This window comes from Bidens hawaiensis, unplaced genomic scaffold (assembly GCF_021521415.1).
Source record: "Bidens hawaiensis isolate Kalapana, Puna unplaced genomic scaffold, B.hawaiensis_p1.1 tig00013870_1, whole genome shotgun sequence".
Lineage (NCBI taxonomy): Eukaryota > Viridiplantae > Streptophyta > Magnoliopsida > Asterales > Asteraceae > Bidens > Bidens hawaiensis.
This window is the reverse complement of record NW_027492187.1, coordinates 446,033-472,922: the sequence shown is the minus strand read 5'-3', so window position 1 is coordinate 472,922 and position 26,890 is coordinate 446,033. Positions and strand designations below refer to the sequence as shown.

Here is a 26,890-nt window from a genome sequence, read left to right as displayed (position 1 = left end):
CATAAACTTTTGAAACAAAAAACAACTCAATACACATAGTAAAAACATAAAGGAGAAGCATAATGAAAAGTTGCACATCATTTTACAACTAATTATTGAGGTGTATTTTACAAAAGACAGTAGCGAAAACAACAAACCCACACCTCACAGGATAAGAGCCCTCAACTTCCACTGCTCTCATTATTCTTCACCACCATATAGGCCTGCAATATGAAAACCTTAAATCTACATGCCAGTTCCAATCCATCAAAAAGAAACATAAATTATCTACTCAACTCCACAACAGACACATTTAAAAAAAACTCTTACCTTTAATCAAACTCATTGCCTTGATCTTCAAATTGGTTCCCGAGTTTCTCATCTATGTAACTATTTACAAGCTCGGACTGGGTCCCACTCACTGAGTGCTCTCTATTATCTACAGTCTCAGGTCGAGTGTGAGATATTGGACACCTGTCACTATTTACAAAGCCACTTGAATCATCTATTGGCATCTGACCAGCAGCATCCTCCCCAGTTTCTGCATTGCTATTATCAAGTCCACCATCTGTTATATGATCAAAGCTGCTCCCATTTTTAAAAAGCTTCTCGTGCTCATACAACCCGTTATTGTTGTAGTCTAAATCAGGAAATCTGGATAACAAAACCTTTTAAACTATATGATGATGATGATTAAATAAAACATAAATACTAATTGACAAAAAAACATATATGATGATATGATAAGCGACCATTTACTCACTAACAGCACCTACCAACCAGCAATGGGAGTGTGTGACAATCATCCATGATGATAAAGAATACTTCATATTGGTGTCAATTTATATACTTGTTTAAAAAATACGCAGATTTGCATGTGTGTGTGTATTTATATATTTAACCCAAATGTTTATACGTGGTAATTTCAACCCATTTGCTTACAGGTCATTCGGGTTATGCATCTCTGACAAGCATATATAAAAATTAGCTTAACAAAAACAGGTGTAATCAAAAGTCTTATAGATTCTACATAGGCTTGTAAACGAACCAAACGAGCATGAACGGGCCATGTTCGCGTTCGTTCGTTTCACTAAAACCAAATGAACACAAACAATTAGAGAAACTAGGTTTTCTTGTTCGTTTTCGTTCGTTAAGAACATGAGAATGTTCGTGTTCATTCATGTTTATTCATTTAACTAAATAAACAAAAAAATTTGTTCATGTTCATTCTTTATTAAATAAATAAACATCCCGTCAAACAGTTCACTGGACATTCGGTTCATTTACAGGCCTAATTGTGCACTTATATAATGCATAAACCTCCTGAATCATTTTATTCAAAAGTTTATTAGAAATAATTTGACTTTTGCAAGAATATTTGACAAACTACATATTCAAAAGTAGTCATCCCAGCCTGTTTTGACTCAACACAGAAAAGTACATTTTGACCAATTACCAAACCTGCCCAACCCGCCCATATTGTCATGGCTTCCAACTCCATAAATTCACCACATGAATCAAAATTTGGTGAATTGCTTCTACATATCCATACCTGGTTGTTTGCACCTTAGGTTCCCAAAGATGACCAACAGCAGGAACCAAATATCTAGACCTTGCTTCAACAGTGTGGGTTTGAATCTTCTCCATCTCAAATTCACCCTGCGAATCAATTACCCGATCCACACTAATATCATCCACAATTAAAGATTGAAACTTCATCTGCAAGAATCAACAAAACCAGAAAAAAGAATCACTTGGTAGCTTGCAAAACTTGGACTGTAAATGAACCGAACGTCCAATGAACAGTCCGTAAACTGTTCGGCGGGAAACATGAACAGAAAATTTTGTTCATTTAGTGCATTTAGTAAAACAGATGAACAGGAACACGTGTCCCGTTTGTTAATTTTGTGTTCGTGAACGTTCCTTTAAATTTGTTTCTATTCGTTAGTTTACGTTTGTTCATGTTCAATCGTTTACGTTCATTAACATATATTCATTTAAATTTTTTGGCCGATTAAAACTTAGTTTAGTTTTAATAACATTTTAGGCTCAACACACTGTTCTTCTGTTAGACATAATAGAGCCGGCCCTAGTTTACTTACTTAATATAGATTAGGCCTATATATATCAATGCTCTCTATTGTAATCAATCATTCAGAAATCAATATCAATTCAATTCAATAACACGGTTTATTTTGGTATCAGAGCCAAGATTAACCTAACCCTAATTCTGCCGTCACAGGCCCTAATCCCAACCCCGACGCCAACACTCAATCGCTGCCCAAGCAGCCTTCTTCCTTCTCGATTTCTTTACCAATGGCCATGATCAGTTCCTTCTCCACTGCAGAGAAAACTGCTCACAACTCACATAAGTTCGCGTTCTCTTTAACACCCACCAACTATGGGTTCTGGAAGGAGATGATTCAACCATTTCTCATAACCAACAACCTTTTTGGCTACGTGGATGGAACAATCAAGTGTCCACCTTCAAAGACAGCCGCTACAACAGATACAGCCTCGGTTGATAACCCTAGTTATCTCCACTGGATCACTAATGATGCTCATGTTCGAATGATTATTACTTCGAAGCGTCCTTTCAACATGTTCAAGGCACGACTTCCAGAGAATTATGGCTTGCCCTTGCTCGTGCCTATGCGCCGAGTAATCCAACACGCGAGTATTCTCTTCGGATTCAACTCATGCGCATTGAACAAAAAGGTGATGAAACTCCAATTGCTTATTTGACTCGTGCTCAAGAGTATGCTAATGCCCTTGCCAATATCAACGCTCCTGTACCAGATAAAGAATTGGTCATGCTCGCCATATCTGGTCTTCGACCTGAATACAACCCATTAAAGTCTTCCCTGCTTGGCCGAGTACCACCAGTAACGTTCGTTGAACTCCATGGCTTGTTGAATGATCATGATTTCATGTATTCCAGATCTGCCCCTGCTGTGCCACAAGCTTTCACAGCAGCTACGGACTCCCTGATTCGTCCTAATGCTATTCAATCATCACAACTTCAATCACTGCAACAAATTGCCTCTCAACTTGGTCTTCAGTTGAGCCCCACGGCCTCTCCTAATCCTCAAACGCAAGCTTTCTATGCAGCTCGTGGCAACCGAAGAGGACCGAAGAGGCAACTATCGCAACAACAACCGAGGAAACTATTCTCGCAACCGCGACGAAGGTCGAAGCAACAATCGCACCCAACAATTTGCTTGGGCATCCACCCAAAACAAAGTTTATGGACATTGTAACAGATGCGGTATTGCTCACATTCCATCTCAATGTCCAAATCAGTCCGAGCCAGGCAATGCTCGACAACAACCGCAGGCTAACTATGCTTCTTTCTCGGAAAATGCTTCTCAATCCGGCCACTCCCCATGGTTTCCTGACACAGGGTCCAACAGTCACGTTACACCGGATTTAACAAGCTTGGATAACTCTGAACCATACTTTGGTAATGAAGCACTCCATGTTGGCGACGATAATCCTCTTCCTATCTTTCATGCTGGTTCTTCTAAATTCTATTCTCCTACAAAACGTTAAATCTTTCTAACATCTTGCATGTTCCTCAAATCAAAAAGAATCTTCTTTCTGTCCAACAATTTTGTACTGAAAACAATGTTTTCTTTGAATTTCATTCGTCTTTTTTTGTTGTGGACAAGTCTACACGGCATATCCTACTCATGGGTCCAAGTAAAGATGGTTTATACTCGCTTAGCCTACCACAACTGAAGTCTATTCCACGTGTCTCCTTTACCGCTACTAAAGCTTCGTCAACCATCTGGCACAATCGTCTTGGACACCCGCATGCTCGTGTTTTTCAATCAATTGTTTCTGCTTTCTCTTTACCCGTTTTGAATAAACTTTGTTCTTCTTTATGTACTCCCTGCCAAATGGGAAAGTCGTCTAAACTTTCGTTATCTGTTTCTAATTTTCGTAGCAATAATATTTTGGATTTGATTTATTGTGATGTTTGGGGACCAGCTCCCCTAATGGTCATCGATATTTTCTTTTGTGTGTTGACCACCATACTAGATACATGTGGTACTTTCCGTTGGCACAAAAATCAGACGTATACCAGACTTTTCAATCATTTATTACCATGGCAGAACGTCAATTCAACACAAAAATTAAGAACGTTCAAACTGATTGGGGGGGGGGGGGTTGAATTTCGAAGCTTATCCCCCCTTCTCTCGTCCCTTGGAATTGTTCATCGTCGCTCGTGCCCTCACACGAGTGAACAAAATGGTACGGTTGAACGCCGTCACCGCCATGTGGTTGAAACGGGTCTTGCCCTTCTAGCCCAATCCCACCTACCAGAACGTTTTTGGCACTTTGCCTTTGAAACTGCGGTTTTTATAATCAATCACATGCCCCCGCGTTCAAATTCCAACAAGTCTCCCTACTAACATATCTTTCACCGCCCTCCCGATTACTCGTATTTTCGCGTATTCGGTTGTCAATGCTTTCCTTATCTCCGTCCCTACAATCCTCACAAAATGGACTTCCGTTCTACCCCTTGTCTCTTTCTTGGTTACAGCCCCGTTCATCATGGTTATCGTTGCCTTGACTTAGCCACTGATCGGGTCTATGTCGCCAGACACATTCGTTTTGATGAGGAATTCTTCCCGTGTGCACAGAAATCCAACCGGAACCTACCCCCAACCCGGATCCTTATTACTCTACTTACCCAGATCCCTCCACAATTCCAACCCATTCTACACCTCCTAATGACCCATCCCCACCCTCTTCACCCTCGGCTTCAAGCCAACACACCCCTTCAGTGGCTCCTTCAGCCCCAACAGCCTCCCCAACCTCGCCCTCGGCCTGCCAATTTGCGGCCAAATCCCACCCCTGTAACTCGTTATTCTCCCGCTTCCTTTCAGACCTCTTCTCTCACCTCTGAACCTACCTCCTTTACCGCCGCCAACAAGTCGCCGGAGTGGCGCAATGCCATGAACGAAGAGTTTACCGCGCTAGCGAAAAATGGCACATGGTCTCTTGTTCCACCCGTCCGAAATACTAATGTTATTGACTCTAAGTGGGTGTACAGGTTAAAGAAAGATCAGGATGGAAAAGTCACTCGATTCAAAGCTCGCCTTGTTGCCAAGGGCTATCGTCAACAACCCGGAATTGATTACCAGGAGACATTCAGTCCCGTCATAAAAGCTACCACCATCCGGGTTCTCCTCTCCTTGGCAGTGACAAATGAGTGGCCACTACGCCAACTTGACGTTCAGAATGTGTTCTTACATGGAGACTTAGAAGAGACCGTATACATGCGCCAACCTGCGGGCTTTGTTGATAAGGACAAACCCAATCACGTTTGTCTTCTTCATAAGTCCTTATATGGGCTTAAGCATGCACCTAGAGCTTGGTTTCATCGGCTATCTGGCACTCTTCACTCCATCGGGTTCAATGGGTCGACAACTGACCCGTCTCTTTTCATTTTGAAAAACAACGGTACGCTGGTGTATGTCCTTGTTTATGTTGACGATATCATCGTCACAGGTAATAATCCTAATGCCATCAACGAGGTAATAAGCAAGCTTAGCTCTGCCTTTGCGGTTAAAGATTTGGGTGCCTTGCACTATTTTTTGGGGATTGAAATTGTACCTCAAGGGAAGAACATTATTCTCTCTCAACGGAAATACATCTCGGAGCTCATCACCAAAACCGGCTTAGCGGACTGCAAGCCCGTACCCTCTCCGATGAGCAGTTCTCAGATTTTATCTCTTGGTGATAGTGCTCCCTTATCCGATCCAACCAAATTCAGACAAGCCGTCGGAGCACTGCAATATGTCACTCTTTCACGGCCTGATATAACCTATGCAGTTAACAAAGTTTGCCAATATATGCATGCTCCTACGGACAATCATTGGTCGGCGGTCAAACGTATCATTCGCTATCTCAAAGGCACATCGCATTATGGATTGTTTATTCGACATGCTTCCTCAACAAATCTTCATGCCTTTACTGATTCCCAATGGTCGAATAGTCTCAAAGCATACTGGGACGCTGACTGGGCTGGTTGTCCGGACGACCGTTGATCCACGGGGGGATTCGCAGTCTATTTTGGATCGAACTTAATCTCTTGGAATGCAAGAACACAGCGAACAGTTTCCCGGTCTTCAACATAATCTGAGTACAAAACGCTTGCTGACACTGTTGCTGAATTAACATGGCTAGAGGCTCTTCTCAGTGAACTTGGTATTGTCCCAAAGTCGTCTCCTACATTATGGTGTGACAATCTTGGAGTAACCTACCTTTCTGTCAATCCTGTCTTTCATGCTCGGACAAAACATGTAGAGGTTGATTTTCACTTTGTTAGAGAAAAAGTGGCCCAACGGAAGCTAAAGGTTCAGTTTATTTCCACTCATGATCAAGTCGCTGACATCTTTACCAAACCACTGCCATCTCAACTATTCTTACTTCTACGGTCCAAGTTGCAGGTCGTACCCCGCCCTCAACTTGCGGGGGAATGTTAGACATAATAGAGCCGGCCCTAGTTTACTTACTTAATATAGATTAGGCCTATATATATCAATGCTCTCTATTGTAATCAATCATTCAGAAATCAATATCAATTCAACTCAATAACACGGTTTATTTTCTTCGCATTACTTTTAAATGGTTTTAGCTCAGTTATGTTCATTCATGTATGTTGTTTACGTTCATGAACCGTTCGTTTATACTGTTAATGAATGAACATACGAACGCGAACACGTCCATTTTCTTAACAAATGAACACAAATAAGAAAACACCGTTCGTTCGATTGTTTGTGTTCAATCCTTTGTTAGGTTAAAGTTAGATGAATGAAAGGGTTTACCTGCACTCTTGCCCATAGTGGTGTCTGCAATTGGTGCGTATGCAATTCAACTTCAGAAATATACCCATGGTTTTTTAACTCGTGACCAACATTATCTTTCTTGATTTTACTCATAACTTCAAAATAATCACTATTTCCATTTTCAGTTCTTTCAGGAAATACTTTTCTATTATCTGTATGCCCATTTTCACCATAAATATCAACGTTTTCTTCTCGATCCCTTCTGTTTTGTTTACTGCAAATGTTCCACTTCTGAATCGGCTCAACATTTAACTTTGAATCATTATCAGCTGACAATGATTCATAAGCATTATCCACTTCAGATGATAATCTTAATGCGTATTGTATCACACAACCAGAAGAAAACACAAGCATGTGGTACTTTGACAATGTGGGACTGGAAACTGCACATTTATGGAAAGTAGATGCAATAACCCCTGAATATGAATTTATTTTACTGGATGCCGCCACTGCTGCCGCCCCAGTCACCACGTTTCTCCACCCGTTATTTCCACTTCTTATTCTGCTGACAGCAGATAGTGTAACCGGCGGCCTATTGGCAGCATCATAAGGAGATTGTATATTATTATTATTAACTGTGATTTCTGATAAAGATATAGCAAATAGATGGCTGGTGCCTCTTGATGAACTTATGGTGATCCAACGGCTGTCTATACTGAAACTTATGTCCTGTATAACCTGAAAGTTTTTCGGGTAAAATATTAGTTTTGAATACTAGAAAAACCAAAATAAAGCAAAAATTGAAAAGTTGAAGTATCATACGGCGTTTGTAAAACCACGTTGAAGCTTGTAAAGATGTATGTACGATGCACCGTTTGTGGCTCCAGGTATTATACGAAAAACATTAAAATTATGACCATGAACAGAAGCTGTCACCAATAGTGTACCGCTGGGATCAAAACATAATGAGGCGATTGGACTATCATGTGCCTTAAACTGAGCAATCACTGATTTGCTCACAACATCTCTAACAATAACCTGATCAAAATAAAAGGTGCATTCAGTATTCAATTACCCATAATTGAAATGTCTGCATTGATACTGATAAAGAGCAAATTTCGTAAATTGCAATATGCTTTTGGACGTGGTCCTTTATGGTAATATAACTACTGATCCGTTTAGGAAATTACAAGCTTTTTTAAAACCCGCTCACCCACTTTGGTAATTATAGCTTAAAGATGAAAAAACTTATCTAATTACAAAATAACAACAAAAATCTTATTAAATTATCAAATAAGAACCAATAAAAGGACTTCAATTACCCAAGTAGGCAGCTCAAAAGACATATAGTTGCTAAAACGGATCACGAAAAGTTATAACTATCAAAATAGACCACCACCAAAAGTAAAATCAGTCATAACTAGCTCAATATCAAATTACACAGAAGGTTAAAAAGGTAATTTTCCATCATTTAAACACATACCATTCCAACATTCTCGGTATCTGGTAACCGACCATTAGGGTTTCCACGATCTTTCCGTGCAGGGTCACCTAACAGCTTAGAAACGTTGTCATCCGGTAAAATCTCAGAGTAATACCTAGAAAGCTTCTTGTAACCAATATCCCCAAGTGTAACGATTCCTACAGCAAGCTGTTTGCTTGATTGTTTTGCATAGTGTGCAACAATGCTACCGTTTGAACCATTGGAAGTAAAAGTTTTAGAGTGAGTAAGATGTTGTGGGCTAACACGTGCATTTGGTAATGCCACAATACTACCACTGTAAGCAATCCATCTGGGACCCACAGCAAGTGGTCCCAACCCTATGTTTTCAAACCGTGAAGAGGTTGCTAAAATAGGATTTGTGAGAATCGTGTACTCCCTTTCTAATGTTGCAACATCGAAACAGTGTACCTGTAGATTGTAACGTGTAAACAATTATACATATGAGTTGGTATGTTGGTGTATCACAAAACTAAGGACGACAATTCCTGACACGACCCGTTTAAAAAATGGTTCAACCCGAACACAAACAGTTAAAGAGTGGGTTGACCTGTAAACCCATTTTAAGAGCATTTAAAGATGTTAATATTTTGATTTCAGAAATAAAAGTGTTATTATTTGAAGTCACATACTTTGGTTTTTTATTTTTCATATAACTATTAACTTTTGAAAGTGAAATTAATTTCCATTTTGAAACTTTTTATCTAATCTTTACATCCAACAAGTATTATATTAGCTTTAACCGCCCATTCTCCTATTGCTCCCATTCGCTTATTCTAATATCAAGCTAAATATGTTATATATAAACCCAAATGTGTTAACTGGAATGAAAGATAAATACATAAAAATAACTAATATAACACAAATTACTATATAGGTTTCATATGAATCAGAGTAATTAATTGTTCAAATTGTTACTAAGTCGCCAGATATTACTCATAATTGTAAATGATAATATAACAATTCAACACGATTTACAACCCTAACGAAAACGTTGCAGATTAAGAATTATACCTGTGCTGCTTGTAAAACAGCAACAATGCGTGAACTGCATCTTACAGAGTAAACAACCGATCTGAACTTCAATTCTTTTATGTAAGATTGAGATTTTAATGAATAGAACCATACGACAGTAGGCACATACCCACCACTTATCTGATCATGGTTATTTTTTATATTACCATTGATAGAAACGGAGGGCCCACCCTGAGTATTAAACGACCCGTCTGCACAGATAACGAACAGAGGGCGATCGTCTGGATATTCAACGTGGGAATGGTTTGATACAGTTGGTTTTGGCAGTATTTGCATAAAGGAAACAGCACCATCATATCTAGAGACTATGTTGCGCACATTGTTTGCATCTTCAACATCCCACACTTGGAAACCGTATTGATACCCGAGTAACAGTAGTTGGCGAGAGATACCACCCTCACATTCCAGCTTGTCAAACCCGGCCCATAGCACCTTTTGTTGAAAAATATAGATAAGTCACGGCTCGTTCCCGAGTATTAAAAACCGATAAATCTATCTATTACATGTGTGTAGAAAAGATATGCAACAATCTGTATACCACACAACCAATAAAGCTATCTATTATTTGGAAGTCATGATTATATGCCAAGGTTTGCTACACCAAATGTAACTTACTTTCAACTTTTTCCGTTGTAATGTTGTATGCAAAAAAAATATCATATTTCTATTTACATTTGATAAATTGATCTGACATACTTGCAACTTTTTTACCACTTATGTAAGTTACCTTCTATAGCATATAAAATAATGACATGGCATACCGCAATGTTGATAAAAAAACCCGGTGCCACGTCATCGTTTTACCTGCTATGGCATGTAACATGGTAAAATATATACCAAGACGAACCACTAATAAGTGAGCTACTGCATACAAACCTATAACTAAATCCTATTATAGGAAGCAACTCTAACGTTAGATAGTTGAACGAATGCATGAAAACTAATAACCTAAAGTAAACAGTAAACCATGACAAAATACTATGCACAGGTAATAATTGACCTGACCTGACCTGACCTGATGTAACTCATAAAGAAAATCTATACATTAAGTTTCAAATATCAAAACAATCATAATTCAATCCCATATATAATTAGACAGGATCCTTCCTCTACATTCAGATTCTCATTTTGTTTCAGTTAACAACAAAAACTTTACACTTTTAGATTTCAAAAAGGCCTGACAGTAGTATATCAAAGTACTTAAATAGCAATGAATGTCTCATTCCACCGGCCCACTTTATTTATTAAAGAATAAAGTAACTTCACGTTTGGACTCGTAATCGTCACATTGCAGATCAAAGATCACAATCAACATAAAAAAATCTCAGATTCACTATTTACATATTGAAGACACAGGATATGCATTTAGACTATGCATTAACAAAGATCCACTTACAAACATGCAAACAAACTTGTATTTATGACAGACAACCCTCACCTGATCAGGAACTGCATCACTATCACGATCCACAATCGCAGCCGAAGCTGCAGACCTAACAGAAGACGCAACGGTGGACGCACCAGAGGACACGATCCTCAAGTAGCTGGAAAGCGAGCGAAACGAACTCGGAATAAATCCACCGGTACCGCCACCACCATACCTCTGCTTCTGATCAATCCTCCTCATCACCAGACCTCAAAACAACACAACAAATTCAACACCAACACCACAAACCCTAGCCTCCTCCTTTCTGCACTGATCATAACCTCCTAAACCTAATTCACAAAACCTCCACACATGATAACCCGATCGGTACTATCAACAGTTGAAACCGATCAAAACGAATTCGAATCCTTCAGTAAAAAAACAAGGAAGGATTTGATTGATGTATTTACAAAGCAAAGAATCTGATAAACTGAAAGTAATAGCAGAAAGTGATAATAATAGATTATGAAATGAATAGAAATAGAAATAGTTAGGGTTTGTTTTTTAGGTAAGTAAATTAAAATTAAAGATGAAATTGAAACAAGTGTACATGTATATACATCTAAATCTAACTGGATAGATTAGATAATAATAATAATAATAATATGACGGAAGAAAGAATCGAATTGAGTGAAGAAGTTGTGAAATGGATCACGAACTGAATCGAAGAAATTTATGGAAACAAAAGAAACAAAGAAAGACCGTCCCACACGTATCGTTTCGTCGGCTGCCCGGCTATTACACTTTCGGCCCTTTGTTTTTTATTATCTTCCTTCTACTTTGTTTCTCTGGCTTCGAATATACGAATCATAATAGATTTATTCGACAAACAAGAATTCATGAAAGAGGTGTTGGATTTGATTTTATGGTGTGGTGGTGATGATTAATGTGTATTAAATTAACCGAATTTACTTTACTTGGAGAATACCTTGTCGTTTCTTGCCCTCCAAAATATAGCAATACGTAGGGAGTATGATCACTTGTGCTAGATCCTTTTGTATATTCCTTCAACCGTGTATGATTGAGGCTCACTGGTAGATCCTTCATTGAGAACGTGAATATTGACGGAATTCCACACTAATGATATGATTCCTACCAAACTACATACGCAATGTGACAAGAAGTGAATAAACGCTCAATTGTCTCGGTTGACTTCCCACAAAAAGAACACGGTGTCGCCCTGATATTAATGCTTGTTTATAGCGCCTTCTTGCTGGGAGTCTTTCTGCAACCACTCTCCACTAAATAAAATGTTAAGCTTTAGCGAGAGTTTGAATGCTCCACTAGATGATTCGATTATTTCACGAGATAACATGTTTATGACTGATTTCACCGTTTAAATTATTTAATTGAAATTTGCTTTAATTCATTAACGTCCAAGGTTGGGCTAAGTAATGTTTACATGAACTATCTTTTCTAATAAGCTAGCTAAGTGTGTTTTGTAAGTGAAATCAATCGATTCATGGAAGGGGTTTGGTTTAAATAAATAACCATACTAAATCATGTTCGTCTAAAGGATAGAGTATTGAACTTTCGTAGGTGATCTATGTATCAACTTTTATTCATGATTTTCACATAAAATACAAAAGGGTATAAATATACAAGTTTCCTAACAAGTAACAAACTATCATCTCTCTATGAAAAATAAAGTACAACAAATATATATATATATATATATATATATATATATATGGGTAGGATCTAAGAGAACTCCTTTTAATGAGATAACTAGAGAACTCCTTTAACACCATTGATTTTATTAGACCAAAGACTTAAAAAAAGAAAGAGGAAAAATAAAAACTGCTGAGTTTTTATAATGATGGAGGGTAATGTTGGAATTATTAAAATACAAGCGCTTCTTTCTTCCCTCTTATCACTCACGCACATCGATTCACTATTCCCAGATTTAGGGTTTCAGTTTTTCCTTAATTGATCGTATGGTTCATCCAAATTGACTGCAAAATCAAGCATGAATATGAAGAACACCAATAGGTAAGCGATTGTAACCGTAGATTTCCCATATTTTGTGTGTCAATTGGGGTTATTATACACCAATCGAGCACAGATTAGTGACTATCGTGTTCGATATACTATGTTTTTGTTTTGTTTTTGTTTAATTGAATAATGATATAGCATAGTTGAACAGTAATTTGTAGATTGATGCACATATTGACTGGTTCATATATTTTACATGATTTTTCAAGTATTGCATATATGTATTACTAGTACACTGTATGTATATATAGCTTTGATGCATTACATTCATGTAGTTATGATGTTTGCATATATGCATTACGAATAATATCCAATTGTCGTTCAATTCGAACATTATTAGTGTTAATTATGTGTCGAACGTCCAACAATCTAACACGTCCAGTCAATCGCAAAATTAAGCAGGAAAGAACAAATAATAGGTACATACTCGTAATATGTCAATTCATATGTTATAAGTGTCAATTATGTGCACTACATTCGTATAGTGTAGATGCTCTGTTTTTTTTTGAATGTTTTGATTGAGCGTATATGAAGTATCATAATTTGATATCAATTTAGGTGCCTTGCATGATAATACGAATAATATATACATGTAGTTCGTAAATGATGTATTTTACTGCATATTTCTAGCTATATTGCATATATAAAGTGTTGAACCTAGTATTAGAGTGTTGAAGAATATTTATTTGTTCATTGATTAAGCTATGACGATGCACGTATTGATATCAGTTTGTGTATATTACATTACTTGTCAATTCATCTAGATGTGCTGCAAAATTGAGCACAAATCAGAAGAACAATAACAGGTTAACAGTTTTAATCTTCAATATCACATAATAACTTATCGATTAGGCGTATTATATACCCAATCGAGCAAAACAGAGGCAATTGCATTCAATAGGCTATGTGTTCGTTTTGTTTTTTTTAATCAAATTACAAGATAGTGTCGATGAACGTTAATTTGTTTGTTGTAAATACATGTATATGCAGAGTTGACAGATTACACATATGCAGTACTGCATATTTTTAGTTAAACTATGCATATGTAATGTTAAACGCAGTAATGCTAATGTAATTGTATAGTTTTAATGATATTTGCATATGTGTAAATGAAGTCGTTTGAATTATATTGCGTATTTAGTTGTTCAATTTTGGTGCTTAATTGATTAACATAGGCTTGAATTACTATCTGATTCGTATGCCCTCCAACTGTTAGATGAAATGTCTAAATGAAATTGTTTTGCTAATCACATGTTTGGTCGATTATTTTTGTATAGAATTCTTGTTTGAGACTTAACTTATTCTTCATGGTAAAACACATTGAAAAATAAATCTTATGATGGTTGTAGTTGTACATTTCAGCTTTTAGTATTGAATCATGATTCATTGTAAAACTTAGTTGTCATTAATTTCCCGAGAATATGCAGCAGCATGGCAGAGCAGATGATAGCAATGCAACACCAGAATCTCAGGCCACCTATATCCTCATAAGTTGCAGGTTTTCTTGTTATATAATTCTTCCCTTTTTAACAATTTCAAATGCTCGATAGATTTGTTGTTCCCTTAGTTTGATCTATGTTATTAGTTTATTTCTACAAAATACTATCTAAATTGTGATACGTGCATTGAAATCAAACTTAGTGACAATTAAATTTAATATACGCATCCTTGAGAAGTTAATAAAACACACAAATATCTCAACAAGCGGTATTAATGAATAACTGTTGCTCTTAACCTTGTAATTTGTCCGACCCTGTAGCTCTAAGGTATTACATATATGTTACTATTGTATCACATACAAATAGATACTGTTTGATTTAATTTGTAATTAGGTTATGAAAAATATTAAATCAAAGATAAAAAGAAACCATGATGCTAGATTATATATACATGCAGTAATATTGTATAACATATGTCCAGTACTATTATATTACAAATATGTAGTAGTATTGCATTTATGTATTACTATTGTATCACATGTATGCAGTAATACAAATATACAATGTGTTCAGTACTAGTGCACATGTGTATCATTGAATAAAGTAAGGGTAATGAACCATGTTAGCATGTTGTATTAAGTATGTGAAGTGTTATTGTATGTTATATTGCATATACGCATTGATTAGCTATTACATGTATATAAGGTGTGTCATATTACATATATGCAGTGCTATTGTTTGTTGTCACACATACATGCATTGCTTAGCTACTAGAACATATTAACCAAGTTATATTACATATATGCAATATTAATGTATGTTTTATTGCATATATGCATCACTATAGTATTGTGTATATCTATTAGTACTTTATTAGATGTGAATACTAAATGTTTGCTTTATTTTATAACTAGGCTATGAAGATCGGACATTAAGGAAAGTACAAAGACAAACAAAAGACAGTGTTGGATAAAAAGAGTTAATAATACTAGCCTAGAATATAATCTTGTTTGTCTTTGTGTAAACCTTTTGTTGGTGTTTCTTCATATTCAACTAATAACCTTAATTCAAGCTTATTTGTTTGTATTACATATGTGCAATGTATATTTTTCTTAAATTTTATAAATTGTGTCTTTTTATCTGCATGTTGATGCTTTCTTACACTCAAATTGTAACCCCAACACAAGCTTATTTATTTGTATTATATATGTGCAATATATATCATATTTACATTTATGTAGTGAATTTTATGTTTTTAGGCAGTTTAGAGACTGCTAAAAAAGATGTCCTTGAACTGAAGTTAGGTTGTAGCCCACCGATAAACACTATGACAATACCAAATGGAAACACCCAAAATAAGAAACCAAAATGAACGAAACCATGCCGCCATTAAAGAACCACCAATAGTTAAATAATAATAATAATAATGGTTTTATTAAATACAGTAGAAACCAATTTCAAATTTATATGAAATCTGAAAATTTTATGCATATCCAGCAACATAACACATCTTCAAATAAATTAACTTAAACTTGTTTAATTACACTAGCAATTTGACATGTGCATTGCGACGCCTACGCTAGCAAATTTACACAAGTTTTCTTCAAAATTCAAAATACAAGGTTGCCCAATTCATAATATCACCACTAATCTGCCCTGAACTGGATGGGGAACACGATTTAGAGTATCGGCTCAACATGGCATCGTTTATGTGTGTTTACAACGTGACATATATTTCCTCACTATCTGAAAAAGTAAACTATAGTCACAAAAAGGTAATTAACAAAATTTGAATAGTGTATAAAATGTAATTTCCAAACCTGCTTAACAATGTGGTATTGCAGCTACCAACCTAGTATAAAAAAAATTATGGAGAAAGTGTGTTTCTGGCCATCTTTACTCCGGCCCGTGTAAAAAGTTGTCATGTTGACATGTAACTTGACGGACATATTCCAAAATATCCCTAAATTAATAAAGAAATTGTTACAATATCAAATCAGTGAGTGTTGCAGCTTAAAGACACAAAGTAAACCTTAGGGACATAGTATCAAATCAGTGAGTGTTGCAGCTTAAAGACACAAAGTAAACCTTAGGGACATAGAAGGGCCAACATAATCATCAACCATACTTTCTTTTCAAAAACAAAACTAACATTGCATATTAAACATAACACTCCATTTAAACTAAGACTAGATTGTTATTCAATTACCAATTGATTTAGACACTAAAATTTCACCAATAAACGGGTGAATCATGTACTTAGATTTAAATTTGTAACAATTAATATATTTGAACAAATTTAACAATTACGTAATAAATAATCCTTGATGAAATTGTATTTGGAACTCATTATAAGTAAACGGGCCAGTTTTGGCTTGGTGGGTATAAAGTTCAACTGCACATTCCACTAATTGTGAGAGTGGCTATAAAACTAAAAGTCCAAATGTACATGTCATTAATTCAATCACATTGTCAAAAACTAGGTGACCTGGATAATAGATTTACTTACCTATTTTATTGAAGTGATTCCGATCAAATCAATGAGTTATCGGAGAACTTGCCAATGGGCATGTACGTAGCATATACGATTATATATTCAATTATATATCAAATATGCTAGAAGAGATGTACTGCTTATATAATAAGATGTTATCTTATTATTCGACACCATAAATTGTCAAAGATATTATGAGTATAATTTCTAGAACTTGAAGCAATATTAGCATAGGAGCTTGATTAGTCATTCTAAACAAACAAATCATATGCAGTTTATATTACATATATGCAATACGTAACATGATATTACATATATGTAGTATATAATTAAGATGCTACCTTGTTCGTCAATACCAACAGATTGCAATAGAATACAATTAGAATTGCTAGAACTTGAATCAACATCAACAAATAAACTCGTGTGGACACTCTAATAAAACAAATTAGGGATTTTTCATCAAATAATACATGTTTTTGACCTAGATTCGCCTAAATCTGGAATCATGGTGTCAATTTTGTTTGTAAAACTTTCAGAAAAAGCAACACATGATCAAATTTACCAGGTAAACAAATGAAAAACTTTCAATTTACCATGTAAACAAATGGAAAAACCTACAATTACCATTTTCAACGATTGAAATCAAAACTAAAGAGTTGATTTTCAACAATACATACATGTAACGATCCATAGAGAGAATCGATCTTCAATATCTATCGCCAATTAGGGTTAAAATCGATGATTATGGTTGATAATCGATCTTCAATGGTTGCTGCAGGGGAGATGAGGAAGATGAAGCAGAGGGGTTCTCACGATGTATCTGATTTAAGATTTATTTGGGAAACACATTTACAAAAATAACCCTCTAATTAGGAGTTCTCTAGTTCTCTCTTGATCCTTCCCCTATATATATATATATATATATATATATATATATATGGAAAATGGTTCAAATAAAAAGAAAGAGTTTCTTAAGAATGGTAAGAACCAATAGATTTTTGACAAGTGGCATCACAACATATGGTGAAAGAACAATTCTAAGAAACTATGTCAGTTATAATGGTGAAAGAGTAATTATAAGAAACTATGTCGGTTTTTGGTAATTTTAAATCTCAACCATTGATTAACATGATCCAATGGCTATTATTATTCTTAATCTTCCTAGGAAACTACTTCTTTTTAGTATAACCCTCCCCTATATATATATATAATATATATAAAAACGAAAACATAAAAATCCAACGTGTTGTGATGTGGTTGCTCCACCTTTTTTTGGAGTCATCAGATTTGCTTGATTTTTAAATGGAGGTTTCTCATGCATTTGACCCGAATTCACGGGTATGGGTCTTACCAAACCCAGATATTCCTTAAACGGGTTATAACTTCTCATTAAATTAAAAATTATTCTCACCAAATTATTGATGTGAAAATCCTATAAAATAGGACATACTAAAAATTAATATATGATTTATTTAAAAAAAATATATAATTTATAATTAAAAAACTGATTTCATAGTAAAAAAAAATAAACGGGTCTTGGGTCTCATCAAACCCATATAGCTTTTAAACCGGGTTATAACATCTCATTTTTTTGTGAAACAATTTATCATCAAACCATAATTATATTATTAACTTTCATATAATAAAAAAATAAATATTCAAAAAATAAATAAATATTAAAAACAAATAATGTAAAACAATCTCTGTAATACGGAGGATAAAAACTAGTATATATATATATAGTGGTAGGTTAAAATAAAAAGAGATAGTTTTCTAGGAAGAGTAAGAATAGATCTAGGCTATTGGATTTAAAATCTAGTGGTTGAGATTGTTAGTTTCCAAAATGTCCAATAGTTTCATAGGATCTAGGATTTAGGGTACATAGTTTCCAAACTTCAATTTTTATGTCCTTCTTACCATTCTTAGGAAACTATTTCCTTTATATATATATATATATATATATATAATATATAGGGAGGGGTTATCCTAAAAAGGTTGATGTATCTAAAAAGTGTAGATTGTAATCTGATGATTAGATCTTGGTAGTCACTGGTCAAGATTGAAAGATGGAAATAGATGATGAGTGTTTTATTTTAAAGGGTTAAGTTGGTGTGTTAAAGGGTAGTTTAACAGTATATTTGATAACTTACTGGTTGTCAACTAAATATGTTTATAAAGTCCTACTTTTAAGCATTGATTATATCAATCTTCCAAAATATTGTTAATAATATACTAGATTTGTATTTTTAATCTCAATCTCTCAATCTTCAAACCCACGGTCACTTTTTTCTCTAACATTCCAGCATCACTTTATCTCACAATCTTCTACACACCCTTTTTCAACTTCTAGCGATATTAATAATAAATTGGTGAGTTTTATTAATTTACAATTCAAGTAGTTAATAAAATAGTGTGTTGTTTCTGATTTGTTGTTTAATCGGTGTAAAATTCAATTGCAATGGAGCAGAAGAAAACCCCTCTGATTGCGAGGTCTGGTATTACGAAAAAACAGGTGTGTTGTAGTTGTGTTTTAATTTGTGTGTTTTTGTTTCCAAATTGTGTTATATTTGTTGTGTTATGATTGTGAAACACCCAAATCCATATTGTGTTAATTTGTGTGTTTTTGTTTCCAGATTGTGTTAATGGTAAGGTTGGATGCTTGTGTTAATGAAGGGATTTTTAAGTGTGGTGTGTTGTTTGTTGTATGATATGTGTGTTAATTTTGGTTTTTTTAGAGTGGGGTGTGTTGTGGTATACGGGTAATGTCGGTTTTTTTTTGTATACGGGGAATCAAATTTGTTGTTTGTGTAATGGGTTATCTGTTTTGTTTTAATGTGGTGTGTTGTTTTAATGGGTCCGAGGTTAGTGTGTTTTGTTTTTTGTTTTTGGATTGTTATTGTGTCTTCCAAGTTTTATGTTGTTTTTGTAGTGTTTTTGATTGGATAAGCTGATTGACTTGTTTTTGTATTGTTTTCAATTTTTTAGTTCGGAGAAGCCCAAGAATAGCGTACAATACAACGTTGAGAGATGTCGGTTGCGTGATTGAGGTCAAGAAAGTGATTAACTTCAAAGGTAATAAGTAGTAATGTTTTATTGGTTTAGTAGATGTGCATCTAATGTTGTTTTCTCTTTGTAGATAATGCAAGGAATGCAATCGCCGGAAGTTCAACGCCTCAAGAAACACTTATGGTTGTGGCTACTTAAAAATGTAAATGTAATATTAGTATTTGGCTTTTGCTTTGGTTTGATGAAAAAAATATGGATTATGGTAACAAACTGAATGTTTATGGTATGGTTATTTATATGTTGGAATTTTAAAATAGAACTTTTGTTTGTTATAATATTATGAATTCAGCCTATTAATATATTTATAAAACATTATCAATGGGTACATTTATGTGTTATGTATTGAATGATGGTTATAATTTATAGTTTTATTTGGTTGACACATTGAGCTGCAATGGAAATATTTCCAATAAAAAACGTAAGAAAATGGTGGAAAAAAATATCCAACCAAGCAAGAACATGGCTCAATGAAAATTCTATATTTTGTTATAACCTATAATAAAATGACTTGTTTATTGCATACAAAGAACGATTTAAAATGAAAAATTGAGAGTTAGAAAGAAAAAAAAATAAAAAACATAACAAAACTAAGAATGAAACTATTTTAAGTATATATGGTAGAAGAATACATTGTTGAATTTTATATACATGTTTCAAAAAAATAACCTGATTATGATGTGATCAGAAGCATGAAAATAGGGATTTCAATTAAATTGGATTTTAATTCCATAAATTACAATATTTGATTTTTGTCCATCCTACCCTTATGTGTTATATCATATCCAATGGTTCACATCCCTTCCTACACCTTTTAGGAAATATTTTCTTTTTATTTTAACCTTGATATATATATATATATATATATATATTTATATATTTAGGGGGTGGTTAATGTACACTAATAGGTTATCATACATTACATACGAGACAATCTGGAACGTACAAAAGAAGGCGGTGGCATAATTGTAATTAACTTGCAATTCCGTCAAAAAAAATATAGCAGTTTAACCTCCACCTTCGCGAATTAGTTCCCCCAAATTCCCTCCCCAAATCCATTTTTAGAAAACCCTCAGATTCCGTTTTCGCAATAGACCGATTACGTCGAAAGACCAGTGAAACAAAAACAATGGAATTAAATGCGAGCTCGGCAGGAAATCCTAATTCAACTAAGCTTGTTGTTAAGGATAAAGAACGAAGGTCAAAAGCAATTAACGACCGACATCAAAACGTGCAAAAATCTGGTAATATAGCTTCTATTTTGTTAACCTAGAATGTATATTTGAATTAGGTTTGAAGTTGATAGTTGTTTATTATATGTTACAATAAATAAAATTAGCATAAGCTGTTACTGAGACTTTTTGAAATGAAGCAGAATGTGTTTATGTTCAAATTTGTTTATTAAAAATAATGTGTTAATAAAAATATCGACAGAAATTATGAGAACGTTTAAAAAATTTTAGGTATTAGACAGTGTATTGGATAACACTGGTCATAATTTTGTGTATGAAGATGTCGAAAAGAAAAAAAGAAATGAAGATGCAAATGAGGAAAAAGAGCACGAACCTGCAATTAAGAAAGCGAAAACAAAACAAGTTGAAGATAGGAATTCCGACTCCGACTTTGAAACACCAATCAAATCATTGAAATGTAAAAAGAAAAAGGTCGATAACAAGCAACATGAAAATAAGAAAAAAAAGGGAAAAGACAGAGAGTTACACAATTCTGATTTAGACTTTGAGACACCAAGGAAAAAAGCCAAAAAACAAAAACCTCAAACAACACGTTATAGAAAACGTTTTCAAGAATATATAGATACAAAACTTTGGATGAGGTGCGCATCTGCAAATATCTTTGAAGCAATTAAGGTGATGAATGAAAAAGAAAAAAAGATGGATTGAAGAAATGGGATTTGGGTCATTGTTAAAAATTAAGATTACCACAATTCCTGGTCGACTGACATATTGGTTGGTTATGAACTATGATCCTGATTTGAATGAACTGAATATGGGAAACCATATTGTTAAGATAACACCACAATTAGTTCATGAGGCTTTTGGGATACCAATTGGTGGAGAAACAGTGGTAGAAAAAAACAGACCAAGAAAAGGCTCAAGCATTTGTGCGGATATGTTTAGAAACCAATTTAAGCATTCAAGGATAAGTATACAAAATGTGTTGGATATAATGAAAAAACATAATGGAAAAAGAGAAGAGTTCAAACTGAATTTCCTTGTGTTGTTTAACACATGCATTGGGTTGATAACAAAATCTACAACAGTGAATTTAATGTTTGTTACATCGATTGATGCCTTTTCAAGAATCTCAAAAATGAATTGGTGTAACTACATGATTCATAATTTGAAGAGATCAAAAAACGACCGGAAAGGTATAAATAAAACGGAAAACAAGAACAATTCAATGGTTCGGCAACATTGCTTGCAGTGATTTACACACACGAGTATCAGAAACGTCATGGAGCATTTGAGAAGCTAATCAGAAGACCGGAAATTAGCTACATAACCTCAGCAACTCTTATGAGCATGGATAGCTACTTGTATAATAATGGTCCATTAACTAATGCCGAGAAAGACAACGAAGACTCATGTAAGTACCTATTACTTTCTAATTAAAGAAATATGATTAGTGATGCTATAATAAATTATTTTATATTTGAAAACACCTAAAACAGTGAATGATGGTCCTTCAAAAATTAAACCAACTGAAAAGGATAAGGTTCTGATGATAACTGGAGCTTGCAGTGAGAAAGAAATAATCAATGAACAAGTGAGTGAAGGTAGAACAAGCCATGTTCAATTAGTGGGAAAAAATTCGACTGATGTGGATAATGTTCTGATGATCATTGATGCTGGAAAGGAGAATGAAATATTTTAAAATGATCATGGTAAGTAACTATTACTTTCTAATGTTAAAAATAGCACTACTGATGCAAAAATTAATTTAAAAGTTTGAAAAAAAAATACCAAAACAGTTGATGATGGTCCTTCAAATATTGAACAAATTGAAAAAGATAAGGTTTTGCTGATCACTGGAGCTTGCACCGAAAAAAAAAATAACAATAATCAAGTGACTGAACATGCAACAAGAGTGGAAAATCATCAAGATGTAGAAGGAAAAAATGAAACTTCCAACAAAGAACAAAATGAAAAAAATGTTGAAGAAATTTTAATGATGCCTATAGGGACAGGAACTCAAGAAATAATAGACTACTACTCTACCCCTCCACAGTTGTCTGGATTGTCTGCATATATGCCTAAAGAACCTTTCACCGAAGAGGAACATGTAACAATTCTAAAACATACAAAACATTTCCTTATAAAAAAATATTAACAAAAATATATATTATAGAATTGGAACAAAGAAATGGACACAAAATTAGAGGAATTTGATAAAATTGTCTCTCAAATCAATGAGTTGGTAAAAAGAGGTAAAGACATGGAACAAACATATGGTTATTTGACAGGTGTTTTGCTTGGGAAGCTAAATTTAATCATAACCATTGTTCAAAAGAAACACCATTTGGATCTCAATCTGAAGGAGGAGGCCTAAATAAATTAGGTAAACACCATTTGTTTCCCTTAATTGTATAATACAATACCTAACCAAAACCCCTGTATAAAATTATAGTTGCAGTAGTTGATCTTTCAATAAGTCAAAGCAATTGTGGTGTGGATTCATGGGATACCAACAAGGGAGACAATGATGATGATATGAAACAAGACCAAGAGAAAGAGAAAGAAGTGGATAATTAGTTGGGAGAAAAAAAAGAGAAAGATCAGAACAAAGGTAAAAACATCTTGTATACACGTTCTAATACGTTTTACAGTTAGAAAACTTTGGTATTAATTAAGTATTTTAAACGACAAAGCTGATGTTAGCAAAAAACATGTGAGCCAATAACATGAAAATCCAAAAACCTTAGCCAATGAGGTAGAAAAGGATGCTGGCAATGAAGTTGCTGTGACACAAGACAATGAGAAGCAAAAAAATGTAGAGAATCAGTGGGAAGAAGAAAATGAGAAACAACAATATACAGGTAAAATATACATCTGGTTTATACGTTCTAAAACGTTTAAACCATTAAGTTTTAATTTTTTTTATTATGTAAACAGATGATGTAAGCAAAGATGATAATGATGCTTTGACAAAACAAGATGTAAGCCAAGAAGATGAGAATCAGGGTAATGAGGTAGAAAAAAATGTTGATAATCAGGTAAAAAAATCTGCTATTAAAAACCGTTCTTATACGTTCTGCTTATCAACTTTTTGTATTTATTATGTATGAAAAATGATGTGACAAGAAAAAAGACGTGATACAAGACCATGAACAACCAAAAAATGTTGAGAATCAAGTTGGAGTAACCAAGGAACAAAGAGTAAAACAAGGTAACAAAAAATATCTCATTTGTATGTTCTTATACATTCTATTCCAGTATATCTTAAATTCTTTAATTTATTATGTATTTAAATAACAAAGATAATGTGAGCAAAGTAGATGTGAGTAACCAATGAGGAAGCAAATAAACAAGAAGATATGAATCCAAAAAGCTTAACAAATGAAGTAGAAAAGGTCGTTGAGAATCAATTGGGAGTAACCAAAGAGCAAGGAAAAACACAAGGTAAAATAATCGTCTCTTTTATATGTTCTAAGACTTTCTAATATATTAATTTTATTTTGCTACGTTACTAAATCTTGTTTCATTTGATATTAGAAAATCTTTCAAACACAAAAAAATTGTTTGAAGATAATGAGATACATGATGGCTTTGAAGATGAGGGAGATCAAACTCAAGGCAAGGGGAGGTTTATTATTAAATAAAAAGGGCAGATCCCATGATGTGTTCTTAATACGTTCTACTAATTTTATATTGTTTTTTCTCAGTAAAAAGTATAAAATAAACGTTCTAACACGTTCTAGTATATAAAACCAATATTTCAAGTTGCAGAAAAAGTTCCAATGACAGATGTGGTTACAAGGGATTTAAGAATGACGATGGTATGATACAAACAGCTGATATAATTCAAGGTTAATTTTTATTTTAAACTATTGATTATGTTAAAGTAAAAGTGAAAAATCATTACCATAAATTGCAGTGACAGAAGTTGAAGAAAACAATGAAGAAAAGAGATATAGTCAAGGTGCAGCAACCCAAGAATATGCTGAAAGACAAACAGGAGAACCCATTCGAGGTAATCAATTTAAAAACCTGGTATTTTAACAAACAATTTTTGTTACTTTGATAATATACTAACAAAATAAATTTAAAAAACAAAAAATGGTATGCATTTATAGAAGTGGAAGAATTAAATGCAGAAATTGGTGAGAGAACAAATATCAACGACTATACTCAAGGTATTAACAAAAACATTTTATATATACAAAAATCACAAAAACACACACAAAAAAATGTATGTTATAACTTAGTTGTACTATAGGGCTAGTTGATGTTAATGTTGAAGAAAACTATGAATACGACAGTGAAGAATTGGATTCAGTGATAATGAACACACCGTTTTTCAATCAAACAGCACAATGTTGAACTCCTGAATCTAAATCAAAAAAATTGACCCTTGTTGCTACATCTCCTACACCAGCTGCAAGTTATCATAAAATAGATAAACTACAGCGAGAAGAAAGAGAAAAAAGACTAGCACCAGCCTTGAAATCACCTTACTTGAACCGGGAAATTGGAATGACTGAAAAAATAACAACTGATGAGCGGATTGTTTCACGATTTGTTATTGGTGATCTTTCTGATAAACATAAATTTGAAGTGATTTACAAGTCAGAATCCGTCACTGCTTTCAAATTTGTGTTTGAATGCTTTTTTCCGGATATATACATCTCGGCTGGTGCTATGGACATTTACACAGAATTGTTGAATCATGAAGAGAAGAAGAGAGATGAAAAATTATCCCCGTTAAGATTTTTTGCTACATCAACGCTTCTATTAAGTATTACACCTTAATTTTATATATGCTAACAAAATGTATATAAATATTTATCATATCAATTTTGTTGTTGATACATGAAGCCAAGCATTTACTATTTAAAGGAAGTTAATGTCAGCAATTATAAAATACTGGAAGTTTTCACAGACAACCTTGACAAGATAATGGCTTTACATAAATACAAATCTCTCGACCCAGTTACGCTGTTTGTTGTGCCAGTAATTTATGAAGACCATTTCTATGTGGTTGTTTTCAATTTGAAAACAAGTACAATCGTGCTGATTGACAACATGGCAAACAGTGATATATCAAAAAATGCTACATTTAAATCAGCTCAAGAAAAAACAGATGCTACAAAAAAGCTTTGGAAGTAAGATACAAGGGTGTCCCAGAAAAACTGGTAAACATTTAAACATTCAATAAACTGATTCAATGAGTATATTAAAAAAAATAATTAAATACGTTGTTTGCCTGCAGAGGGATATTTTTTGCATGCACTTGTTGAGAAAGAAGCACCCGATTGCACCAAGGTTGGAAATATCACAAATCAAGAGGTTGCAAATGGAATGGAGAACAAAAAGCAACACACTCGATTGTGGTGTGTTCACTATAAGGCACATGGAAACTTACAAAGGAAAGTATCCGTGGACATCCGGATTTTATAAAGAGTGTCCAAGGCAGAAACGACAACTAAACGGTTTGAGGGTAAAATACATGTCAAAGGTGTTACTATCCGACATCAACAAAGCCAAATCCGATTTAGTTAGACTAGCAAAGGAATTTGATGCATTATCTGACAACCAACTGTTCAGTAACAACATGTTAACTGCTAAAATTGATGAGAGGCAAGACGAATAAACCTGACATGTGAGAAAGATTGGGGAAAGCAAGTTTGACATGTTTATTATATTTTGTATGGAAATAACCTTTTAATGAGTTTGTGCTTATACTTTCTGGTAGTTCTAAATAACTTGGTTTAATTAGATGTTGCTTATACGTTCTATTATATTTTGTATAGAAATGACGGTGGAGACTTGGATTTATAAGTTGGTATGCAATTTGGTTTTATTATATTTTGTATGTAAATGACCTTTTAATGAGTTTGTGCTTAACTTGGTATAATTATATCTTGCTTATACGTTCTAAATATATTAAAACATAGAAAGTTATCACAAAAAAAAGGTA

At 34.1% G+C, this 26,890-nt stretch overlaps 1 protein-coding gene across 2 annotated transcripts; it reads right to left on the bottom strand.

Moving 5' to 3' along the window:
* Positions 1–51: 51 nt before the first annotated feature.
* On the bottom strand, positions 52–11,014 carry LOC143545218 (autophagy-related protein 18f-like). Of its 2 annotated transcripts, none has more exons than XM_077037141.1 (8): positions 10,754–11,014; positions 9,295–9,747; positions 8,263–8,691; positions 7,602–7,817; positions 6,819–7,517; positions 1,532–1,698; positions 304–633; positions 52–218 (listed from the first exon to the last, which is right to left on the bottom strand). In XM_077037141.1, exons 1-7 carry the CDS (start codon positions 10,940–10,942, stop codon positions 312–314), a joined length of 2,475 nt encoding a protein of 824 aa, XP_076893256.1. In that variant the 5' UTR covers positions 10,943–11,014; the 3' UTR covers positions 52–218; positions 304–311. The 2 variants fall into 2 exon arrangements, with proteins under 2 accessions (XP_076893256.1, XP_076893257.1); XM_077037142.1 differs by having other exon boundaries at positions 52–203; positions 310–633.
* Positions 11,015–26,890: the final 15,876 nt, after the last annotated feature.